Consider the following 25,227-nt stretch of genomic DNA (forward strand, 5'->3'; position numbering starts at 1 on the left):
ACTGGAATTTCACTCTTCTGTACATGTAGGCCTACACTGGAACGGTGTCCTCTACCCAAGGACAGGGATCTGTGTTTTTGGGTAAGAGCTTCCAGCCTAACGATTTGATGGAGAAAGCTAAGTTAAAGGCAAACACCTCTCTGCTCTGCAGAGCTGTATCCCTGCACCTGTGCCTCTTCAGGTGGCAAATACGTGCCTTGCTGTAGAAAAGCCACTACTTTTATCTGTACCAGCATTTAAGCCATCAACTTGGACTACAAATTCTCCATCCATCAAGTCAGAAACAGTTTTTCCTGTGGAAGCACAGAGTACACCCTCATTCTGACTCCATGATCCACAAGTAGGCACCCACAGCACCATGGTTCTGCCTGACCTGCCGTGTAACCCCCGCAGAAGACATTCCAGTGGCCACTCAACGGGTGTGACCCACAATGGCACAAAACACAGAGCCAGAATAAAAACAAAATCAGAGCCACGTTAGTACCAGTAAATGGATATAAAGGGAACCGAATGGAAAAGCAATGAGATTGTCTCAAATCTCTCCCAGGAAAACGTTGCTGAGACAGGTCAGCAGCCTCCCGAGCAAATGCTGCAAAAACACATTAAGCAGTTCCTACAGGGAAACAGCCAAAAAAACCTCAGCTCAGTGCTACTGCCAGAAATTAAAGATATATGCTTTTCTATAGATCTGTGTGCTAACTGAAGCGTTGGGTGTGTATGGAGGAATCCGCCACTAGAAATGCAGATACGAACAGACCACGGAACTTGTGGCTCGGTACCACAGACAGAGCCATGCACAGGTGCAGACTGATGCCATGACGCCTCCCGATCCCTCACATGCACGAACGCGGACGAGGCAGAGCACCCTCGCAACAAGCAGCCGCGGCTGCAGGACTCGCTGCAGACCCCCAGCAGCAGGAGGCTGCACTGGGAGAGCTGCACAGCCCCCGGGAGCAGAGCCGTGCGCGGAAGGTCCTCTCCCAAAGGCACAACCGAACGGAATCGGTACCAGAGCGCAGTGGCTCGGGGCAGCTCGGACACCGGCTTTGGGGTCCAGGCTAGAATGGGCGATGCCTGAGTTTTGTGGAAAGGGCTGGAGCTGAAGCAGAGCCGGCAAGAGGCCAGCATCACCGGAGAAGGTCATTTTAGCCGTAGCGGCAGCCGCCCTACCCTTGCGATTTTTCTTCTGCACCTAGCAAAATATTCCTACCTCACAGTGACGACCATCCCTTCCATCACCGAGCAACACCACCGCCGTTCGTTTCAAGATGACATCTATTCCTTCCCCCCGCAGAAGCCCCTTTCCATTCTGGAAACGCAAGAGAGGGAAATGCTCCTCGCGGAGCTGACGGAGGGGGGAGGAGGAGGAGGAGGAGGAGGAAGAAGAGGAAAGCAGAAGGCAGCACGCACTCACCTCGGCGCCGGGCCGGCAGTCCCCGCCGCCTCAGTCCATCGTCGCAGCCCCGCGCTCTTCCCGCGGCCCTCTCGCAGCGGCCCCGCCGCCCAGCAGCAGGCGGACGCTGCCCTCCCGCCGCTCCCGCCGCTCCCGGCACGCAGCCCCGCGCTCCGCCCGATGCCGCAGTACCGACGCCCGCCGGCGGCCCGCGGAGGCAGCGGCGCGGGGCGGTCCCGCCGGGAGCCGGGCGGGGGGCGCGGGCCCGGCTGCGGGAGGCGGAGGCAGCAGCGCGTTGCCAGGCCAACGGCGGGGGCTCCGCGGGCGGCGGCGTGGGGGGGCGGGCGGTCGAGCCCAGCAGCCCCTCCCGTGCTGGGCGGCAGCGGCGGACGGGCGGCTCCGCGCCCGCGTTGCGTAAGGAGCGCGCACGGGGCCGGTCCGGCACGAGCGCGGCCGGGGCAGGGGCAGCTCCCCGCGGAGAACGGCACAGCTCTCGGGGTGCCGGGCCGGGTGCCGCATCCGTGTCAGAGTGATGCAATCAAGGGCAAAGGGAGAGAAACCAGGCTGCTCGTGCCGCGGGATCTGCCTGCATTCCGCTGTTTCCATCTTTCAGTTGGTTTCGGTGCTGTGCGTTTGTTTTCTCTGCCCTTTCCACCTTTCACTTTTCCCTCTTCTACATGTGTGCGATTTAGTGCAGCTTTATTTAAGTGACACCAAGTACCATTTTCTCTTATCTCATGGATGGAGCTACCTATTTCTACATTATATCTTTCCTTCTAGCCATGCAGGCTGCAGCCCTGCTCACACAGCTGCGATTTCTCCCTACAGTGCGATTTCATAACCAGAATTTATTACTGATACATTTCTGCTGGAGACAGCAACAGAGGCTTTCAGGCAGAGACAGAGCAGGGGCTTTTTTTCCACAATGAGGCTAACATGATGCAGCACAGAAAGCATCTGATTCCTGTAAATAACACCGCTTACAGGGCTGATACCGTCAGCGCAGCTGCAGCATCTATGAGCTACAATAATGAAATATTTTAGTGTAAGACATAACATAGCAGCATTACTTTTCTTGCACTGAAATAAGAGCCATGAATCAGTGTAGCACATGAGTCCTATGCATAATTAGCCTCAGGGTTCTTACCACCAGAGTTTGTCCATACACCTGGGTTGGTGAAATGACTCAGAGCATCAACAGATAAACATCCTATACATGACCAGCACTGTTTTCTCAGCAAAATGGTAGTCAAATCATAAACTTGCCAGCTTAACAAAATAAATAATCAGCTTTTAATCTCTGGAAAAGCTGTAGCTTTACCTTTCAACATCCAGCAATGCACATGTATGCTTTGATGCATACTGTCTAAATTCTAATGGTGCTCTGTGTCTCTCAGGCACTCTACTTGCAGTGCACAAAGCCCTGCCATAGTTCTGTTGGCAGGGGAATGGAGAGGGATAAAGCAGTGTAGCTGTGGTAACTGCCTGAGTACTCTGGATAATGGGATGAAAGAACAATAACAAGGTGTACAGGTTTAATCTGCTGCTCCATAAAGAACAAGTAGTTACTATAGAAACTGTCATATTACATGTGTCTCCAGCATAGTGCTTTATATGTGAGAAGAAGCATCTTCCACACATTACCAGCTTGGGTACAAAAACAGCATCAGCTGCCATCATCCTGTGTAGGAAGATCATTGGTCACATGCTCTCCACAGGTTGCATCACTTAGGTGCTTTGGATTGCTGTAACAGAATGCTTGCTTTTTGCAGTTTTGAGGGAGGCACCTACCGGTGGATGAGACGTCGCAGGGCAAGGAAGTATAGGCAGGCAGTCTGAGTAGTGCATTGATCCTAGCACCACAGGATGGGAGTTTGGTGAGCGTGCTGTCAGTGAACGGCAGAGCTGAAACCCAGCTCATCCAGAATAAGTCAGCAGATCTGTCTCTGTTTTCTTCAGCTGTGCCTTGTTCTGCTCTCAGAAATTCTCAGTTGGGACCTTCCAGCTGCTGTTGATTGCTTTACATGTAGCCAAGCTCCCAGAGGAATTTAAAGAGGAATATACATCTCAAGGTAGCACATATCCCAAAGTCAAACAGGGCATAAAAACAGAGTTCTTTACCTCAGTGCTCTAAATGATATTCTTCTTTGTAGGCAGATTGAAAAATCACAAATACATACTCAAAGTGAATAGTTTGTATTACTCTTTTTGCCTGGAAGTAGTAATTTGCCTAACAAATAGCAGTTTGGTGGAACAGTGATGATCTGGTCAGACTTCTGCACTCCCATGTCAGGCAGGTCTCAGGCGTCTTGCCACATGGGAGCAGGTTCCATTTGGAGGAAGAGCGGTTGACTGCTGGTGTGAACGTCTCATGTGCAGCTCTGGAACCACGAGCTGCATGAGCTTTGCTCAACTTGCCAGTGCCACTCACTGACCAAAAGCCAACTCCTGGCCCGTTTGCTATTGCTTTCTCTCAGGGATCAGTCAAAATATACACTTAGTTTGAAGAGAATAGTGCTAAAATAGAAATGCATTAAGTGCAAAATCCCATAGGGATTTTTCTAATCAATTACCCTTTATTATACCATGACAACATCAAAATATTTATAAGCACACATGCAATGTTCTTAGTGAATGTACATCTCTAAATGACAAAGGGAAAATTGGGAGGCCACATCTGGTCTGCAATAAAAATACAATAAAGGACATTTTCTATTTCATTCCATTTTCTACCAAACACCCTCTTTTTAAACAAGCAATTGTATATCTGGGTTAGATATTTATAGACAGGTCTGTGATTCTGTGTGAGCAGGAAGAACTGAACAGAACATCTAGAGAAGAATGAAAAGGCTATATTTTTATTTTTAACCATTTTTCTCACGTGGAAGAGTTTAAAATAGCATCAAGTGCAGATGACTGGAATCTGGTATTTATAACTATCTACAAATTGTGCTTTGTACCAGTGGCTGTGAGATGGTGGGAAAAAATCATGAATGCACCTTCCAGGGCTGGTGTCAGCCCCAGCTCCTTTCACTTTATCCTTTAGGATGAAAATTCTCTTTACCAGGTTGTCACCTTTTTATCATGTTCTCACATCCTTCAAGTAACAGAGGGCTCTGCTTGCTGTGAACTCTTTGATCTTCCAATCTCCTTCACGGAGATATTTGAGAACGTGAGCCTGGAGAATGAGTTACAGCTAACAGCACAATCAGTTAAAGCGAAGGACCGCTCTAGTCTCCTAACAGATAAAAAAAAAAAGAAAAGAAAGAAAGAAAGAAAAAACAACCAAATCCTAAAAAGTAAAAGTCTTGCATACATTCCTTCATGGTGTTATTACACATCCACTGTATGTGCAGCTCACAGCCATTGGCTCAGCTGCTGAATCAGCACTTGCCGGTGAAGCCAAGAGTAGAAAAACAAGCATTAAATCCAGCAGCTGGTGGACAGCTGCTTGGAGGCTTGCCTGGAGCCCTGACGGATACACTGGCTTTCCTGTGCACTTAACTTTGCACAACAGGACAGACCTCACTTTTCACGAGTTTTGTGATGGATACCTGGGCCCTAACTCCTCCCTGAGAGGAAAGCTACTGAGACATCACAAAATAAGAGAGGCATGTAATTATTTGTAAAGGAGCCATCCTTCGGGGCTACAGTATTACATTAAAAATTTAATATATATATATATGTATTTTTTTTTCCTGATTCTTCATTATTAAGGGTAAAGGAATGGAGGAGGTGGGGAGTGACAACACTTCAATCTTTCACCCAGAAAGAAATAGGGGATCATTCGGTACAGTATAGAATGAAAGATCAGTGAAACTTGAACTGCTGACTACGTCACTTGCGATCAAAATACGTAGATCCTCAGGGAACGACATCCAAAGAGGTAAAATTAGAGAGTGCCAAAAACCATTTTAGCGAAGAAATTTTCAACAAGTAAACAAAAAGAACCAGTGCTGGATATCCTAGCTCTGAGCAACAGGCTGCTGGTTATTCCTGGGAGACCTGTCTCCCTTCTCCAGTTTTCCTGTTTGAAGGTTTTCCACTCAGTGTAAATGATTACATGTTTGTGGAAACAACCAGTTGGAAGGAGGTCTCTCCCACTTGAGGATCCCTGGGAGGCATTTAGGTCTTATTTATTTTTTGCAATAGCAAACCAATAGAAGGAAGGAATGTCTTGCTTGCGAACATTTTTGGTTTTTTTTTCACTGATAATCCTGCCAGCTGAAGAAGCATCAAACTGGGGGCTTACAAGAATTACACGTGTATCTCTACTAGGTTCACATTTCTTTCTATTCTCTACAGATGATAGCTTTGCTTCATGTGGGAACCATGAGCTATAACTGCAATTCCAGCAGGCATTATTATTTGTTCCTTGTATTATTTTGCAATGTCTGATTAAGAGGAATAAGAAACTGCTAGCTTAGAGAAAAAGAAGACTGAAAATGTTGTTTGAGGACAGAAAGGTAATTGTGTGAAGCACCAGAAATGGAGCTGTGGGCATTCCGGCAGCTATACTACAGGGACCTGAGATGCCAGAACAGTTCTGTAAAAAATGGGAAGACTGCAGACAGGTTTAAGTAATTAAGTTTAGTTAATTGCACACCTTTTTTATGTTAGGCCTGTGGCTAATTTTGTATCTACATGAAGATATTGCATATCTCAGCTGCAACTGTGGTCACTTACAAAGTACAGAGCAGATGTACGCAGCAGTGGGCTTGGCCATCTGTAACTGCTCAGTACCTCTTGATTTGAAGCAGTTTTAGACAGAGAAGTGAAAACCTGCACAAGACAGTTTGGCCTAAGACTGCATTGGTGATAAACTAATAGTGAAATGATTAAATGCAGCTTCTGATTTTTTTTTATTTTTAATTTACTGCCCCTATTTTATGAAGGAGTTCTTGCTCTGTCATTGACATGCGCAAGATGGGTTCAAATAATAAATGAGCTAACTGGGCGATGAAGTCAATGATATGGGAAAGCACATTGTGCTACCCTTACCTCAACTGATTCAATGGATAAATACTTTATCAAGTCTTTCAATTAATGTAATTTTCAGAGTTAGTTATAAGGGTGTTATTTAAAAAAAACCATTATATTAAAATGGCAGTAATTTTTATCAGCTGATGGAATAGTTGCTGGTATCTAATAACTGCAGCAAATATAACTCCCTGTTTCTGCTTAAGGTCTTGGTGCTTTAATTTCTGTATAAATTGCTCTTAAATATAAGCACATTAGTAGCACTAGGGAAATGTGTATGTTTGACATGGCATGTTTCCAGAAGCTAGATTTAATAGTTTAGTCTGGCTTAAGTAACAGGTTCATTTCACTGCTGTGGCTTGGGTTCTACTGCACTAGATGTTCTAGAAATGAATGATAAAAAGGTTGTTTTACAATAACACCTTCATTCGTTCACTCAGAAATCCTCATTCAGGAATGCATTTATGGGTACAAAACATTTACTGTTAAGTCCTGTTCCTATCTGATGGGTGCCTTTAAGCCTTCTGTGATTACAGCTCACTGGAGGAACTGGGCTCTCAACCCGAGACCAAAATTTACTGGGGATCACTTCAGATCACAGATCATCCCCAGGACAGCCCATACCTTGGCAGCTTCATATTCAGTTGAGACTTAAGAATTTTTCCCTCTTGGTAATTAAATATGCACTAAAAATGTGGAAAGCCCTGTTGTAGAACCTCACCCAGAACGGAAGAAATTTTCATTGAGTCGTGTAAGTAGTTTTTCCCTGAGAACATGGCTTTCCACAGAAAAGGTGGAATCTACAAAGCAGCAGGCCTGTGTGGGAAGCAGAGACTGATCTGCCTTCCATGCAGCTCCACTCATGTTGTGCAGCCATCTGGGCCCTGGGTCTAACTGAGATGTGTTTCTTCCACTTTCATTTTGAACAGAACTGCCAGGACAGAGCATCTGAAGCAGAAAAGGACCTCACCTGCCTACAATGCTGTATGCTTCTTTTCCTAAAGACTGTATTAGTTTCAACCATTCAATTGTGCTCATCTTGGCGTGAGCGTATGCAGTGTGAACTGTAGGATAAAATTAACTTACAGCAGCTTTGCCAGCATGCTAGATCAGCAAACACAGCCAGGGGATTTGTCAATGCTACAATTTCTCCAGTTTCTTCTTTGACATTTTCTACCAGTTCACTTTTTAATGTAGCAAAAAATAAAATAAAATTCTCACGCTTCTAACAATGAAGAAAATCTGAAAAAGTGCACATATATATATATGAGGCTGAATTAAAGCTCCATTTAACTTCATCCTCTTGTCTTCCCTCACTAGTTGCAGTCTTTCGGTCTTGTTGGTTTTCAATCTTTTTTTTTTTCATATATCAAAGCAAGTTTGTGTTAATTTTCAACACAAAACATCCTTCTGTATCTGTATATCAGACACATGATTAAATCTAGATATCTAGTTTCTTTGTGCCTCTCATTTTGATTTATTTTTTGACAACAGTGTAATAAAACCTATGTAGGAAATTTTCATATACATCTTGTTCTGTGATTCAGTTATCTTGGCAAAGTTCAGAGAGCACTTCCTCCATCTCAGTTATATTTCTCCTACAGAAAAAAACTAACAAAGCAACCACTGTTATGCCTGAGCACATGTGAAGTTAACTCAGTAGTTGCGAAAGATGCACATTGTAATGGTTATTTTGCTATGTAATGTCATACAGTAGCACAGAATTCCAGCCACCCAGATACAGCTTTAGAGAAACAGAACTTTTAGATTGTTAACAAAACTATTTCTTGAACTTCATTTGTATTGCTTTAATCTTTTGGCCTTCTGTCCCAGAGGAAAAGCAGAAGTTCTGGAAATGGAAAAACTGTGATTTGTATTTCTCTCCCCTTAAAGTCTCTCAAGGCAGTCGGCAGAACTAGTGCAGAACCTTGCCACAGTCCCCTACAAGCTATTCTTCCAAACAGTCAGGAAGATCTAGATGCACACTAACGCCATCAATTGTAATTGTCTGTGACTGACACTTGCTACAATAATTGTGAATGCTTTCTGAACTCTTGATGTACATGCTCGGTATGAAGTATAAAATCCAGTGTTTAAGTTAGTTCTTGCAGGTGTGCCAGTTCAAGTTCTCTTCTCAAACACAACAAGGCCATGGGTACTAGATCTGCTGCCTTCTGTGAAGGATTTAATTCACAACAGGTACTTGTGGAAGTAGTGAAGTCAGCAGTCTATTGCAGCTGCACTCATCCCTTTTAGTCTCATCCTATGTTCCCATTCCTGAGCAGCAGACAAAAAGGGAAAAATTTTGGCCTGGAAAAGCTGAAGCTGCAACTCATGGCTGCAGCTCCACTTCTGGGGAGCCATTATCTGAAGGCTTTAATTTCTTCTCTCAGTAATTGATCTGAGGACGTTGGAGCGAGTAGCACATATGTCAGACTGTTTTCCTTCCTTCTTGCGTTTTGGCAAAGTCTCCCCTGTGGAGGAAATTAATAAATTTCAGGATGACATTTCCTACTTCAGCCAAAAGAAGAAGGAAAAAAACCTTGAGGTTCTTTTCACTCTTTAGCTTTTTTTTTTTTTTTTTTTTTTTTTAATCTTTCTCTGAATAAAGGAAATGTGCTTTGTCAGAGAAGTAAAAGATGGGAAATTTCCTGATTTGTGCAGTCAATATGCATTATGATTTGCTGAATGCATGTTATTTGTGTTCATACACATTCACACACAGGTATATAAGACGATCATGAATGTATCTATATGCTAAGTGACAAATTTAGGAAGAGAAAGAAGAATTACTTGGGAGGTACAAGCAGTTGCAGTTCTGATGGGCACAAGAAAAATCTGTATTATTAACACAAGCAGACTACCAGTAGTTATAGCTAGGACATTTTTTATAAGCCAGCTTTGCTTAATTAGTTCTATTTCACCATCATTTTGACTGTTTCCTTTCTTCTGTATGTTAATGTATGAATACTGCTTTATTAAAAGAAGGAGAATTTGCTTTAATTATGGAAGCTACCTTTTGATGCGCTACAAATGGTCAACAATCCACAGACTGCGGGTTATGCACTACCACACCAGGGAGAGTATCTCATGCTCACCTCACAGCTGCTTTGGTGAACTTCCCTAAAGGATCTGAAGCTGACATCCATCAGAATTAGAGGTGCTTGTCTCAGTGTTTGACTTTACTCTGTCAGGATTATCAGCTGCTCACAGTGTGAGCTCCCAACACCAGGACCTCCGAGCCGCCGTGTGCTGGGTGCGTTGATGGCACAGAGCCGCGCAGCATTTGTTGGTCTGACTGTGCCTGGCTCTGCTCCTCTTTTCACTTTCTACTTCTTCCTGTGTTGCAGTGCTGTTACTAAGCATTTCAGATAGTTGTCTGGCCATCTCAAAGAGGCAGCTGAGGTATTAGCAAAACATTCCTAATATATAGAATCTGTGTTTACGTATTGTTTCAGTGTGTAGTCCTGCATTTTACATCACTTTCTGGCCATGCTTCTGATTAAAACAAACATTGAAATCACTTTGAGTTGAAAACTGACATTTGTGTTGAAAAGGATTTGTAATGTGATTTAATTGCTTTATGTAATTGAAAAACAAAACAAAACATCACTGTTATATGCTATAAATGATTCCTTTGTCTTCTACAAAATTTAATTTGTTTACATGCCCTGCAGCCATACCGAGAGAACAGAATAAATGGCAGTGCCTCTTTGGGTCTATTTGAAAAATGAGTTGGGAACGCGAGAATGAGAGTGGCCAGAGGGCTATGAGAAGGAAGAGATGAGTGCTGAGATAAAAAGTAGCCCAAGGGAAGATTACAAGTCCTCAGAAAAAGAAATCAATAATGGCGTTAACTATGCAGCTGCAAATACAACTATTTGTATTTTGAAAACTTTCTCCCCTTGTTCTCCACTATATTCGGTATATCTGGAATGCTCTCTGCAACAGATAAATCACTTTTGAAAGGGCATCATTTAAATGAAAATTTAAGACCCTGAAGATGGCAGGATAATATAGGAGCACTAGAAACACCAGCTCACCTTCTTCTCCCATTGCTTGTTCAGTGCGATGCAGGATCTGAGACTGCTGCAATCCACAAGTAACTCAAACAACTTTCCACTGATGCTGTCTCCTCCTTTTTCCTTTTTACCTCCTTAGATCTTTCACCTTTTGACTCCTCTGGGAAACCACGATGAATTTCCACCTGGAAATTTCAGGCTCAGTGTTAGATAGTCTCTTTTTTTTTTTTGTTTTTGCTGATGGCCCTTCCTCCCCACCCTCTGAGACTTCTGACAAGGTCAAACAATCTATCTTTGTTTCTATGTTTATATCCAGGAAGCTCCCTCTGGTAGCACAATAGCATTTCAGATAGGACAGTTTGATGAAAACTGTAGATAAGAAAGATCCCCAGCCTGGTAAAATAAAAGATATTAAGAGAAATGCAAACAGACACTGTTCACACAAAGTAAGTACCCACTAGCTACTGTGGGGGTTCTGACCACAGAAGGCACACTACTAACATCTCCACAGAATATAAGCTATCCTAGACAATGCTCTGTACATCATCTTGCTGACCTATTGAAAGAGGAAGACATAAAGTGTCTTTGTTATATATTTCGCACTCAAGAATGTAGTGCAATAGCAAAGGCTAGCACCATAAGCACACATGAAGTGAAAATGCAGTGACTGTGTCAAAGAAAGTCAATAAACATTAACTGGAAAGAACAAGTTCAAGGGCCAATGAAAGCAGTTTTGTGTAGTTGAATATATTAATTGAATATATTAGAAGATAAGTGAAAAACTCAAAAACTCAAACACAAAGATGTGAAACCAGAATGCTAGGAGTACTTATGGGAAATAGGGTGAAATAGCAGCCAAGGGAATCAGCTAGGAAGGCCTGAGAAGGAGGAAATGAAATCACAGACGATGGGTATAAAAATGCCTATTAAGTACTTGAAGGCAAATGTAAAAATAGTAATGGAAACCTCTCTGGAAAAGAAAAAAGATTAACTATGAGCACGAGAAATGTAGAAGAATGCTATAGCAATAGCAGAAGTGGAAAGCTATAAAGCAAGCAATGGTTTCTCTTGGCTCAAGCTAGAACACTGACCACTCTGTGCAAGAGTTAGTGTTTGCTTATGGAATTATATGATTGTTTGTTGTGTGACACTGACTCCAGAAAGATTGGTATCAGTGTGAATTACAGCCACCCATTGTTCTGGAAGTTCAAACTTTCATTCTTCGCTACTCTTCTTTACAATCAGTGGGTTATTTTATCTGGAAATAATGAAATTATATTAAGATATAGTCCAGATATAGTTTTGGTTTGAAAATACCACTGATCAACTGGAAAGCACCTAATTAAAAAAAACCAGTCACTTGAAAGAGGGAATGTCATGTAAGTCCTATCACCTCCAAGCTACTAATCTTCCTCTGGAGCTGTACCACCAAATTTTGAGTTTCTATTTCCACAGCATCCTACAGAGTGTAAGCAGTTACTGTGAGCAGTCTGGGTATCTCTATTTCAAGTACGAAGGCCATGTAGTTTCTGTTCATGGGAGAAGTTTTAGAAGTTGGTTATGAAAACTCTTTTATTTCATAGGCTGTTTCAAAGGACCATTGGGAAACTTGGCTAACCCGACTGTGGGTATGATTTAGAGTCATGTGGGACTGCTCTAAGCTATCTGCATAGGAGCAGCCTCTGGCAGGGTCCCTGCTGGTATGACTGTAAGACATGGAGATTCCTGGCCAAATCTTTGCTTTGCCCAACCCACCCACAGCCCCCTATAGCTATTTTTTTTATATTTTATTATATAGCTATTTTTTTATTTTTATAGCTATTGCCCATAGCACAAACCCCGACAGTCCTTGTCAGGAGGACTAATGCAGAGAGATGTGCACACTTTGCTTCCTTCCTGGGGACCTCCCTTAGCCTCTCTTGCCAGAAGAGTATTGCAGGTTTGCTTTATGACATTTTTCTATGGGGACAGTTTGAGTGGGCTGTTGCTGATCTTTGAATTTTCTTTTCATTTCTCTGAGGAAAATAAATACACAGTCGGGGTTTTCTACTATGAAAATGCAATCTCTCTATAGTAACACACAGAACCATAGCTGCAAAGGTAACATTTTTTCTGCTTTCCTTCCCCACTTTGCCTTTTCTGGTACAAAGCAAAATCCTAATCTTTAAAATGTTATTAGCATTCAAAAGTGAATTGTCTGAATCTGGTTTTCCTCATTATTTTGAATTCTCATAGGAACTGGCCTGCAAATGTAGCACAGGTAGCAAAAGCTGTAATAATACCACATCTGAGCATTATTATTATTATTAAATTTTCATTAGTAAAATGGATCCTAATAAGTTAGCAACATAAGGAATTATTTGATGTCATCAAAACCTCAGAAATGCATACAACAGAACGACCTCTAGATTAGATCAAGAATCCTGTCTTTTTCTCTGGCTGTCAAATGGAGGGATTTCTCCTGAGCGCTATCAAAGACCATTAAAATCTTTCCCACTTTCCTTTTATCACTAACTGGGGACACTCATTTGCAAACACCTTTATGACTCTTACCCACAAAACTTCCTTATCTAACTGAATGTGAATCACTTCAAAAGGAGGCACATTTCTCCTGGCAACCAAAGCAGCAGCCTTAGCAACAAGACAGCTGGAGAATTTTATTTTCACATAGTTACTTGTGGACAGTATGTTCTGTTTCTGCTTTCCCATGGCATTGCTCTTTCAGTGTTGATTTAGTATTGTGCAAGAAATGGTACTAGTCAGTCACTGGCGCATAGCAGAGACATCACTTGCAGGGCAGCTGATGATCTTTATACCTATGACGCTGTTTCCTCTAAGAAATGGTGTAAGAGTACTGACTGATGGAAAGCTCAAAATGTGAATTTCCCCCATAACAGAATTACTACAAAGAAATGTGTAAGGAAGCTGATGGTTTCCAAAACCCCGACTTCCCCCCACAGAAACCACAACAGAGAATGATATTAAAATATTAGCTCTAAAGGCTCACATCACAGCCTGTCTTAGCATCTGTTGATGCTGAGAACAGTTTGGAAGGTTGTTATGAAGTGACTTACACTGATTTTCTTAGCAAGAATAATTCTGGGAGGAAAGTTAAAGTGGGTGGAAGTGGAAACATCAGAGCAATTTTGGGTATTACTTGGGCTAACGTCTTTGTAGAACTGTTGGGTATGCTCAACAAGAAAGCAATGCTATGATGGCACTTATGAACAGACTGCTATTGTGATAGTTTTCCTGTCCTAATCCTGAATGTGTGTAAGGAAATGAGTTATCATATATTTCAATCTTATTAAGAAGTTGAATTTACAGGTAGAAATAATAAATGCACTCACACCTTCACTTGAGTCTCCTCCTGCAGGGGCTGTTGATATCCTGCATGCCGGTTTGATTCCCTTACTCGTGGTCAGACTGAAGACTGAGTCGGATGAAATCCAGGAGTTAATCCTAGGCACACTCTCCAACTGTCTGCGCATGGAAGCTTCTGAAGCTCTGGCAACTGATGCCATCACCATTCTGAAGGAAAAGCTCACACATCCCTCAGCAACCATCAGAAACAAAGCAGCTCAGGTCATTTTAGAAATCGGGTAATGAAAATCTATAGTATTTAATCCAAGAAAATACTCATTTCATGACTGAATCAAGTCCACTAGTGGTACAGTAGTATTCCAGCATACACTGAAGGTGGTACATTTCACAAGTAATATCAGCCTGTATGCACATGCAGACAGAAGACTTCTTAAAGTCATGACTGCTACAGATCACTCAGAAAGCAGAAGCTGATGAGAACTCATTCCTTCTCCTCCTATTTGCGCTTCTGTACTAGCAATGAAATCAGGGCTTTTCCTGGTATAGTACTGCTAGGAAGAAAAGCTTGCATGAGAAATCATGAGCAGTCAGGTAGGGAAGAAGCTCCCTTACTTTACAGGGCAACTGCTTCTTCAGAAATTTAAAGGTCTTTATATTAAATTTGTATATTAAACTGGGTGAAAGTCCATTGTCTGACAATCACAAAAAAAAAAAAAAAGGGCTCAATAGATGTCTGGTTTAAAAAGGTCTGCAAATCGTGTTGTTTACAAAAGAATTGGCACAAAAAACTTCTTAACTTCCAACAACAAAATGAGGTCTTAGAGAAAGAGACTGTAGATACAGTGAGTGATAGAAAAAAGTCAGGAATTGACCTACAGTATGGCCATCCTCTGCTTTCTATGTTGCTGCAACAGCAGGACAATGTTAAATATTCCCCACATTAAAGAGGCTGGAAAGAAAGAGAGAGCTGACCTAGAAAAAGAATTCCTCTCAGGCCACTAATGCAGCAGTTGGTTTAAATCTGTGTAGGATTCAACAGCCAGCTTTCCAACTAAACCGCCATTAAGACCACCGGCATTTCTTTCTGAACCTTGGCTCTTGCTGCAAGGTCCTTGCAACTTTCTATGTGACATAACAGTAAAAAAAAAAATCCAAACACCACCTAAAAAATAGCCTAAAAATTGTAAGATGTCTGCACATAGGTCAATGTGAGACGATCAGTAACGTATCGGCAAGTAGACTTAACAGACACCAAGTATGAATAGTCATCCCCTCTCTCTTTGTGACCAGGCCACGGTACTTGCCATCTGTCTAACAGTGGGAACATTTTGACTCCAAAGAGAACAGTGCAGAGGGCCGTGTCAGCCCTGCTGTCAGGAAACAGAGGACTGCTGCAGGGGGTCAGGCATGGGGAGAAGCTGTGGGTGGTGACATGGTTAGCAGGCATCATTCAAGAAAGCATCTTAACTGTCTTTTCTACACAGTACCCATCCAGAGGGAAAAAGCACAGTGTGTGAAGAGGTCATTCCACTACTGGTGAGCCTGTTAGAAGATACAGATCCTGAAGTCCAAGCTAGTGCAGCAGGCGCACTGATGTTTGCTACCATTAAACCTAAGGGTGAGAGAAAGAGACGGGTTTGTTGGGCTGCTTTATAGAAATCCAAATTTAAAGCAACTTAAAAACAAAATCTATGATCCCGTCCCCAACCCCACAAATCCTTAATTTCTAATAGCATGAGATCTGTACAAGAATTTGTAAGATTAGGACGTTTCTTTACATCTGCCTAAGAACAGCTGCTGATACCGTTGTGTCTAGAGACTGCAGTATATTCCACATTTAATTTTCCTGAAGTAAATAAATAATTGCCCCAGCTGTGTCATTTTCCTCCAGTGTGCTGCACCGGAGGGGAACATTTTCTGTACACGTCCTGACATTCAGATACCTGGAGCTACTCAGAATCACCTGTCCTACCAAGCACGACTTCCTGGAAACCTTTTCTGTGGTTAGAGGCAGTTTCTCACAGCTAAGAGAGGAGAGAATTTTAGTTATGCTTGTTGTTCTCTCAAGTAAGTTACAAGACACTGAAAATACTAACTGCTAAATGTTCAGTGTGATGAGCGAATAATTAGAATTAAGAGACTCTTAATAACAGTAGTTGTGTTCCAATCCTCCTCTGTAACTGCCCCCCCGGCTTCCAAAAACAACACAGGCAAGGATCTCTGTGTTTGAAATGTCTTTAAAAATAAAAGAATGGAGGATGTTCTTAAGGACATCTAATCTCCCCCAAAACAGTTTATCCTATCATTTGGTACCTCATACCTCCTTAGATGTTGAAATGAAATAACAACATGCAAGGCACATGATGTTTACTGAGAAAGATCTTTTTCCATAAAAATAAACAGCTAGGTCAGGTCTGGAAAAGCAAGGCATGTCCTGTGTCACACCACACACTCTGGGGTGTTCAAAGCTGTAACCGGGCAGGAAGTCAAGAGCAGCAATTCAAAATCTTGTTGATTATATGTAATAATACATTTTAAAGCCAGTTTATTTTTCTACAGGTAGATGCTTAGCCCTGCGTGCTGAAGCCATTCCACGGTTACTGAAGTTGGTTGCTGTGGAAAACAGCAAAGCCCGTCTGAGTGCAATCAAAACCCTCACCATGCTGGCAGAAGTAGCTGAGGGTCGCAGGAAGCTCCTAGAGCGTACAGACATATTTCAGCAGTGCCTGAGGGACCCCAGCGAGGCAGTGAAAAGAGCCGCCGAAATTGCCATCAGAGTCATCCGATGGAAACCTTTCTGAAGATGTGGTATTTCACAGAGATCTATTGCCCTCTGTTGTTGCCTTGCTGTAAAAGTTGCATGATTATATGCAACATTCAAAAGCAAAACTCTATTGTTCTTTCCTCCTAAAAAAAAATCATTTGTCAACAGTCTTACATCTGTGTTACGGGTCACAAGGAAAGTAATGGGGAAAAAGAAAAGCTAGCAAGTCCAGAATTCTCCACCAGGAGTTATTTCCTGAGGTACCATTCCAAGATTTTCCTGAGATATAAGAAACTGGCTCTCTCTCTCTTTATATCTATATCTATGTATCCGTATATCTATCTATCTATCTCAGCCTGTCAGGCACTAATCTTTAACTAATTATATTAAAAAGAAAGGTTCATAATTAACCTCCTGTCCATGCTAAGAAAATGACCTAACAACAGGAATTTATAGGAGTTTTGCTGCAAAAATATGTTGAGCACAGGATTAGAACCATTTAGAGCATCACTGCTGAAAAAGCGATGGCAATGTCACAGACATTTCTGGGGTAACACTTGGTAACACTGTACTGGGGACAGAGACCCTAATAGGGGAGGCTCTGTTTGGTTACAGTATGGAAGAAACATGCCTCTACTTCTGTGCTATTACCTGGCACTTTGTAGTTTTGTACAGCTGTAGTCTGTCCTCTGATGAAGAAAATCAACACAATGCAGGTGTTGTGCCAGAATGGAGGAGTTCTACTGTTGTGGCTCATTTTAAAGGGATGGAAACAGGTCAAGAGGAAAGTCAACCCTATACAGTTTAGTCCAAGAAGAGTTGCACAAGACAGTCTCCAGATGTTCCTTCCATTAGAATTCTGTGATTAACGGCTGTCTGAGCAGAGAGATGAGGAGATAAACAAAACAGAACTGAAAATGTCAGTTCCCTACTTTGCAAAAAACATGTATTTTTTCTCCTTTTTTCCACACTTTTTTTCTAATTCAATGGTTTAAAAAAAAAAAAAAAAAGACTTTATAGAATTGAATATAACATCAAAAGTTCAAGCTGTCTGAAGCAAGCTTATCCAAAAAGACATAAATTGCCTGAAGGAAAATAAGGCAGTTTCTGATTTTAGAGCTGATGAGCAGTTGAAACTGGGGAATTTCAGTAGCATTTTACTCACCATGTAGTCAAGGTAGATCACTACTGATATTGCAGACTTCTCTGCATTTGCTAGTGGGTAACATAAGAATCATCAACAGAAGGCCTGGCAGGACAAATCCTGCCCACTAGAAGTACTCAAGACAAGAATGACCCAACTTCACAGGAAATCCCACATTTCCACTCAGGTTTTGCAGTTCAGTGGCATTCTTCTAGATACAAATTACCATGGTTAAAAAGAAGCTGCACCACCCGCACAGAAGGGGTTGTTTGTCATGCTGCACTTCCACTGCAGGAGCCCAGTGTTCCTCCCACTGTAAAGCACAATCTTATACTAGCCACTGTAGGTGTGATTAAAGTGAAAAGATTTTTCTTCCATAACCTAACCAGAGGGAGAATTTCCTCTCCTACAAATATGTGATTTAAAAGCATTGAATCAGATGGATTCATTCCCTCTGGGCAGGGTCTTGCAGGGGCTTTGCCTTTTCAGCACACTTTATGTACATAAGGCACTCACATGTAACAGATATTGATGCCTGAGTGCATCCAGTTCAATAAGAGAGAGACAGGCAGCTTAATAACAGGGAAACCGTTCAGCAAAGGACTGGGGAACAAGAGAGAACAGTAGTTTCACCTACATTTACAAAACTGCTGCAGGAAAATGCAGTAACAATCATTTTAGCTCAAGCATCTGTCACAGCCCTCCCCCCTGTAATTCAGGTATCGCATTTCAGTGAGTTAGCAAAATAATTATCTTGCTCGGTTGTAGGAATAAGACCATCCAGACTGAACTGCTGTGACAAGAAGAAATTTAGCTGACTCGGACCTTAAGTACCACATCTGAGCATCTCCCTGATAATTGCTTTAAAGAACAGTATGATAATAAGATTCTGGCATGGTGTCTGTGCCTTGTCTTACTTACATGCACAGTACAAGAGCAGAGCAAAGCCTTAGCTGAGATCTGGAGTGAGAGTGCCAGCCTCTTCCTGAATCTCCCTGCTTAGGCAGTGACTGGAAGGCAGAATATAAGCTTAAAGCTCTGAGACACTAGTAAGGAAATAAAGTAATCAGGAATAACTCATTGAAAAAGACTTTAAAAACAAAGAAAAAGAGAAGTGAGTGGCAAAAAACCTGAAATATTCAGATTTACCCAGAATGTGTTTGGAAAAGAAAAACAAGACAACAAAAGCCTAATGGCATGAACACAAATTATTGGGTAAAAAAGAACTGAGTAGAAAATACACAGAACATGGCTGGATTTTTTAGGTTTTGAACTCTCAGTATTTTTACTTTTCATTGTTAAAACTTTCATTCTATAATTTAGCATATAATCACTTAATGACTTTTCTCACCTAAAATGAAAAAAATCCTTATGATTAAGGATTTACTTTCTCCTCTGGAGTACATTACTTCTTGAAACAGAGAACAGGATGTATTGAAGTTACACTAACACTAATGTGTAAGTTAACCCAAGGTATCCTTTGATCTTAGCAATACTTTTACTTCCGTCAGTTGTTGCTTAATTGCTGAGTATCACCTGGTCCTTAGGGCAGAGCACAAAAAGAAAAATGCATATGAGACTTCTTCTACGAGTGACATTCTGGTGAAATGGTCACCTATAACTGCAAGTCCAGTGGTAGGAATAGTTTTGGTCATATTCCCCATGAATTTCCCCAGCAAGACAATGACACTGATGTTATGTGATCCTAAATGGACAACCCAGAGAATAGAGGGATTTCTAGGGGCATTCCAACCTATATTCCATGATTCCACATCACAGATTTAGTCCTAGACATGTTTGTTGTGTTCCTTACTTATGAGGAGTGGCAGGGTGACCCACAGCTAACTGCCCACTTTGAGATGAGCCAACAGCCCTTAATTTGCAAGGCCTGGCAATTAATTGGCACTCCAGACGTCAGTAAAATGATTGGATGGATCAAAGAAACACAGCAACATGACTGACAAACGCTTCCCTTTGGACTGACCTAACTTTCAGTCAATTATACTCACTAATAAAGTTGCAACAGACCCAGTCACCCAAATGTTATCTATCCTTTTGTATTGCTTCATACGTGTTACAAACACTCCAATTAACATGTTAGGATCTGGCACTGTCACACACTATAATTAAACTCATTGCTTCAAAAGAACTCTGTGCATATAGCAAGTCTTTAGCACTTTCTGCTCCACAGTGTTCTACGCTATGACAACATCAGCACCTCAGCTGATTTTAACATCAATGGAAAATGATTAGCCTTTCTGGCTTGAAGCCAACAAAGATTAAGGCCCCGATATAATTAATGCGGTCCTGGGTCGATACTGGAATTGATTCACTTGCACCCTGCACAGATCAAGCTTTCAAGTCGGGTGCCTGACATCTCCCAGTGACATCAGCAGAAGAACAGACACATTCATGGGAAGTAACATCCTCTTTCACAAGCCCTGTGCACAGCATCCCACGCAGGTACAGCTCATTTTGAATGCAAAGCTTAATATTATTTTTTTCCTAACAGTTTCCAGGAGGTAAAGAATATTATGTCTCTTTGTTCTTGCAACTACAGACTCACTGACCTGTCCTCATTTGGTTTTGAAAGTCGAGGAGCTGGAAACCATTCTGCTCTCATATAAATCCTGTCCTGGGAAATAGCAGTTTTTAATCTATCCAAGTTCCAACGCAGGGAGTACTTCAGTGCTTCCCATCACTGCACTTTCTATTTAAAAACAAACAAACAAACAACGGAATCAAATTCAGATTAAAAATGCTAAGTGAGATTTCTGTCTATAGACCAAGTACAGAGTTCAGGTCAGTCAGGTTTGGTTGACATTAAACCAAAAGGAGAGAATGCATTTTCTGTGGCTACACGCAAAACTAATATACTGAAAGATTCAAGCCCAAAGCCTACTTTTAGGAAGATTGTTCTGTCAAAATTTGTTGACTTGAATGAATGAAAACTAGTGCAGCTGTCTGATTTAAATGCCATCTGAAACTATAACTAAAAACACTACACAAAGTAATGGTGAGCTCGTGCCTACCCAAGGCAAGCAGGGAGCTGCTGGCTGCAGCACACACAGCTGCTCGGGCCCTGAGCACTACCCAGCAGGGGTTGGGCACCACAGCACCAGGGGAACTCTTCTGCAGCTTGCTGTGGTAGATAACAACGAGATTGAGTGTTCCTCAGGAGGAAAAATAATCTGACCTGTTTTATTAATACCATGGGCAATAACCTCAGGCACTAATGCTGGTTAAGTAGTCCTTCAACAGCTAGATATTGGAGTGAGTCAAGATGTGCTCCATTCTTTATGTTCCCTAGAACAGCCCTGAAAAACACACCGCATAAAAGATGCCATGAATCACCAAGTAAAGAAAATGGCTTTGTTTGGAATTGCTCATCTTTCTTGGCCACGCATTGCCCTCTGCTGTCCCACGTGTGACACCGCCTGCTGGGCTAAGCAGGGGAAGCTCATTGCTGCACCATTCCCTCACATCTTGCTGCCTCGCAGTAACACTGCACATCCAGAACACAGAGAAAGAACATTAATCTTATTTGAAGAACAAAAAAAAAAAGAAAGAAAAAAAAAGGAGGAGCAGCCCTCCCTCAGAACAGCTTCCCTGTGACCCCGCTCCCCGCGGTGTCACTGCCTGTCCCCAGGAGCAGCGGGTTCAACCAACCTCCAATCCCACCCTTCCAACAAATGACTTCAGAGCGAATGCAGCTCTGCACTCTGAATGCCAGCCACCACCAGTGACACGCACCTCATCTCTGCTCTTCATCGTTGTGTCAGTTTTACCTCATATACATTTTCCTCATTTTGGCAGTAGAAGTGACCCATGCAGGAGCAGAGCTCGTTAGTGATGGCAGCTGCTGGCATTTCTGGGTCCAGGACAGTCACCTGTGCTGAGAGAACTCAGCCTTGTGCTCTGTGCCTCTGCACCACAGACATCCTGGTTAAAACCAACCTGTGATTACTGCACCTGTATTCCAAGTTAAGCCACAGACCTACGCCCCCTTTGTAACTGCTCCACACCAATGTGTGAGCTTTTGCCATGACAAAGCTGAAAAAAAACCTAATTCTGAGTTCTAAGAAGAGTGTTCTTATAACCAAAGTCGTTAAAATTTGTGAGGCACTTCAATACATTTGTTGAGCAATACAGAAGAATGAAAACATAAATGATGAGTGGTTACCCTCCTCAGGATTGGGCCTGAAAATAATCTAATTCTCTAATAAAATACCTGACTTGCTTTGCCTGTGTTCTTTATATACCAGTGTTGCAATTGGCCTACAGTGCTACGAGGTGAATTTTTAATTGTAACTTATTTTGTACAGTCCATTTGAAATAATTCTGTATATCTAACTATAACCCCTGGAGTTGTAACCCTACATCTCACCTGCCAGGATGTTTCAGGATCATCACCTAAAACAGAGCTGTGTTATGCTGCATGTGATGCATGTATGCTGTGCTATCAGCCCGAGATAGCAAGTGGGGAGACGTGATAGAAGGATTCCTAAATTTCCAGTCAAAAATGCGAAAAAGAATGCCCACGGAATGCACATCCCTGCCCAGGGCAGTGTAAGCACCTTTAGGGTTTTCTCTGTGTGCCCCACAGTGACAACGGTTCTACTGAAAAATGAAGAAAATTCACTTGCTTCCTTAAATCCATGATGTTGCCCTTGAATGCAACACCTACCAAACCCAGGTGACATTTGTTAATCTATTAATTATTAATCTATTAATCTAAAACTGCTCATAGTAAAATTGTGTGGCTATGTGAAATTCTCCAGAATCAGAGCACTCCAAACAGGAGTCAGACTACGTGGAAACATCTGAACCTTGGTCCCTACGACAGGCAGTTCTCAGAGCTGAACAGAAGCAGTTTGTTGGGGACGTACAATGAATGCCTCTGTCAAACTCAGGGTTAATTTTTCAAAATCCTTTAACCCTGGGAAAGAAGATGAAGTGTCAGTGACTGATTAATGAGGAGGTCACCTAAAGGCTGATGGTGCTACCAGGAAATCACTTGTGTTATTTGCCTTCATCCAAGTGGTTGTGTAATTTCACTGTATTTTCCTTCTGTAACACATACAACAATGAGGAATCTGGGCAGTCCTTTTCTTGAGGCTTTCTTACTTGTTTGTTGTCCATTACTATTAAGCAGAAGCAAAATCTAGACACCAAATTAGGTTTCTCTGATTTCCACATTACGTTCTTCAGAAGTCTCATCATTTTGTGGACACCAAATGCTTCAAAACATACAAATACTTTAATACATAAATGACTTCAAAGTCCTTTAAATACAATTCATTCCATGGTCTTGAAAATACTCTCCCGCTGTATTAACTGCAAGAAAAAGCTTGCACTGATATTTATATAGTACTGATTTAATCTGGCTCGTGCAAACCTTTTCAGTATACTGCAGGGTTTATAATGAGGACCAGCAAAGCACTTTGTTTTAGATGTAAACGAAGAGAAGAAGATACTGTCAGAGGATGATAAAGTGAGGACTAAAGCTGGAGGAGCTGGCGGCGATGTGGTGGGCGTACAGAGGTGACACCAACTTTATTGAGATGCTCCTATCTCAGGGCAGTTCTGCTGCAGAATGCTGTGGGAAGACACACCATGCTGAAATGCTCTGAGACAACACAGCATGCCATGATATGTGTGCAAAAGTAACAAGCAATTGTGCTGTAGCTTGACTACAGCAGCTGAAGTCATCTTTCTACATTTGATTCCCCAAGAGGCTGAATTACACATCGATTACGGGATCTATTGCTTTTTTACTTGAAGAGTTACATCTATCTTCTGTATCTCCAGAGAGTTTCACACGTAGCAAGTGGAGCCAATCAGACTGACTTAGCTGATATCAGCTGATAACAGCTCTGGCTGTTCTCCTTCATGAACTCACACTGTCATACTGAAATTTCATACAGCATGAATTGTATTTCTCAATGAAGTCTTCAGAAGAAAGATTTATAGTCTTTCAGAGTAGTAGTACAAAGCCCTCAAACGTTCTGAAAAGAAAAATGCAAACCCAGCACTCATGCTTTGGACTTTTAACGATGTTCACGGATTGTTTTGTAGTACAGCTCATAGAAAGAAGCAAAACATTAACACCATCTCCAGGATAAAGAGGTCCTAACAACTGTGGGTAGAGATTAACTTTGACATACCAAGATGGGAATCAATCAGTAATAAATAAATAAATATATATACACACATACATATACTCTGATATATAATATATATGTGCACATATATAATGTATTGTATGTATATATAATACATGTATTTTGTATAAAAAAAGTTTCACATTCAAGTATAGATACATATTAAAATATACAAGAGGGGGACCTTTTGAAGTTAACCTTAAACAGAGAATCTGTCATAAGCAGAATTCCTGATAGGATTATTGAATTCTGTTTTGACCAGTTTCAAAAGGCAATCAGTTGAGATGGTTCATGTTCCACTCATTGCTGAGAAACACAAGATGATGAAAAATGTCATAGAAAATGAAAGTGGAAAAAAGTGATAATGGAAAGTTAGATGCAGTATCAAATGCACTGATATATACAAAAGCCCTTTACTGCTGTGCCTGGAGAGAACAAAAGTGATTTTTTAGTTCTGCCCACAATATGGCCCCTCAGTTGTTTGTTGGGTTTTTTTAGTAATCAAATTATCATAGGCAAAGCTAAAAAAAGCCTGAACGATCAGAAGAGAAAGAGTTGAAAATTGAAATAGTATCATCGGCCCCAAAAGATAATTCACAAACCCTGATAAATGGCTCATGAAATGAGCCAATGGTTCGTGCAGTCCTGTTCTGCACCTAAAATATGAAATGTATCGTGAGAAGAGAGAATATTGGATGGAAATTCTGAACCTCTATTAATCCTGGACTGATTCAATTTCTAAATGGAAATTCTCTTTCTTGAACTCCCAGTACTCTTGATCTTCAGATTGTTGAAATTATGATCACAAAATCAGTGAGTAAATTACCCTGATTTTTACAAACTTAGAGCATGAAAATACTAAGTGAATCTAACTGCGTAAGTTTACAACTCATTGTTTCTGCTTGACAATACAGTACAATTTCAGAACTGCAATCAGAGGCCTATGCAAAAAAGGCATGGCAAAATACAGCCACAGTCAGTAGGATGATGCCGTTGATATTCACAACATTCCTCCAAAGTGGCACTTCTGATGTGTCAGTCAGTTTCTTCTTCAGCGCTTCCTCTTCCTCCTTGCTCAGTTTGGGTCCTTTTTGTTGGTCTAAGCCACAGAACCAGTTGTAAGCTTTCTTTAGGCATCCTGGGTCTTCACTTTCCTCTGAAACTGGAAGGAATAGTGTACTGGTCATGAAATGTAAGCATGGACTGCTGCATCCACTGTAAGTTCTCCATCACTGAGCTCCTTCCTATATTTAATGTAGTAGCCCTGATTTATGGTTTTAGTTGCATGGAAGCTTTTGAATACAGTACAAGGCTGTACAAGAATGAAATTAATACCGTGTTTTCACAGCTGACCTGGAAAAAAGTGTGATCTAAATACTACAAGAAGACCTTTTACAGCACAGAGACTTGATCTGGTATGTGAGAAGCAGATCATG

The 25,227-nt window shown here is 41.7% G+C and overlaps 3 protein-coding genes across 9 annotated transcripts in view; 1 reads left to right on the forward strand and 2 right to left on the reverse strand.

The window, feature by feature from the left end:
- GNAZ (G protein subunit alpha z) overlaps positions 1 to 1,561 on the reverse strand; it is a 46,415-nt gene extending 44,854 nt beyond the window's left edge. Inside the window, exons 1-2 of one of the 2 annotated variants that reach the window (XM_040648134.2) lie at positions 1,415 to 1,561; positions 1,211 to 1,309 (exon numbers count right to left, since the gene is read on the reverse strand). The gene's annotated coding sequence lies outside the window, so the exon portion shown is untranslated. The remainder of the gene's footprint in view (positions 1 to 1,210; positions 1,310 to 1,414) is intronic. The other variant, XM_001232444.6, reaches the window with a different exon arrangement.
- The window catches only part of RSPH14 (radial spoke head 14 homolog), a 77,994-nt gene extending 54,265 nt beyond the window's left edge, over positions 1 to 23,729 (forward strand). For 2 of the 3 annotated variants that reach the window (XM_040648135.2, XM_415246.8), the window contains exons 5-7: positions 13,772 to 13,997; positions 15,204 to 15,337; positions 16,279 to 23,729. In XM_040648135.2, coding sequence (XP_040504069.1) covers positions 13,772 to 13,997; positions 15,204 to 15,337; positions 16,279 to 16,520 — 602 coding nt within the window. In that variant the 3' untranslated portion in view covers positions 16,521 to 23,729. Of the gene's footprint in view, positions 1 to 13,771; positions 13,998 to 15,203; positions 15,338 to 15,610; positions 15,919 to 16,278 lie in introns of those variants that run through there. The other variant, XM_040648136.2, reaches the window with a different exon arrangement.
- The window catches only part of SLC5A1 (solute carrier family 5 member 1), a 75,083-nt gene continuing 72,524 nt past the window's right edge, over positions 22,669 to 25,227 (reverse strand). For 2 of the 4 annotated variants that reach the window (NM_001397792.1, NM_001293240.2), the window contains one exon: positions 22,669 to 24,953. In NM_001397792.1, coding sequence (NP_001384721.1) covers positions 24,733 to 24,953 — 221 coding nt within the window. In that variant the 3' untranslated portion in view covers positions 22,669 to 24,732. The remainder of the gene's footprint in view (positions 24,954 to 25,227) is intronic. The other 2 variants (XM_046901087.1, XM_046901086.1) reach the window with 1 other exon arrangement.

Source organism: Gallus gallus, chromosome 15, assembly GCF_016699485.2.
Source record: "Gallus gallus isolate bGalGal1 chromosome 15, bGalGal1.mat.broiler.GRCg7b, whole genome shotgun sequence".
In the NCBI taxonomy this organism is placed as follows: Eukaryota; Metazoa; Chordata; class Aves; order Galliformes; family Phasianidae; genus Gallus; species Gallus gallus.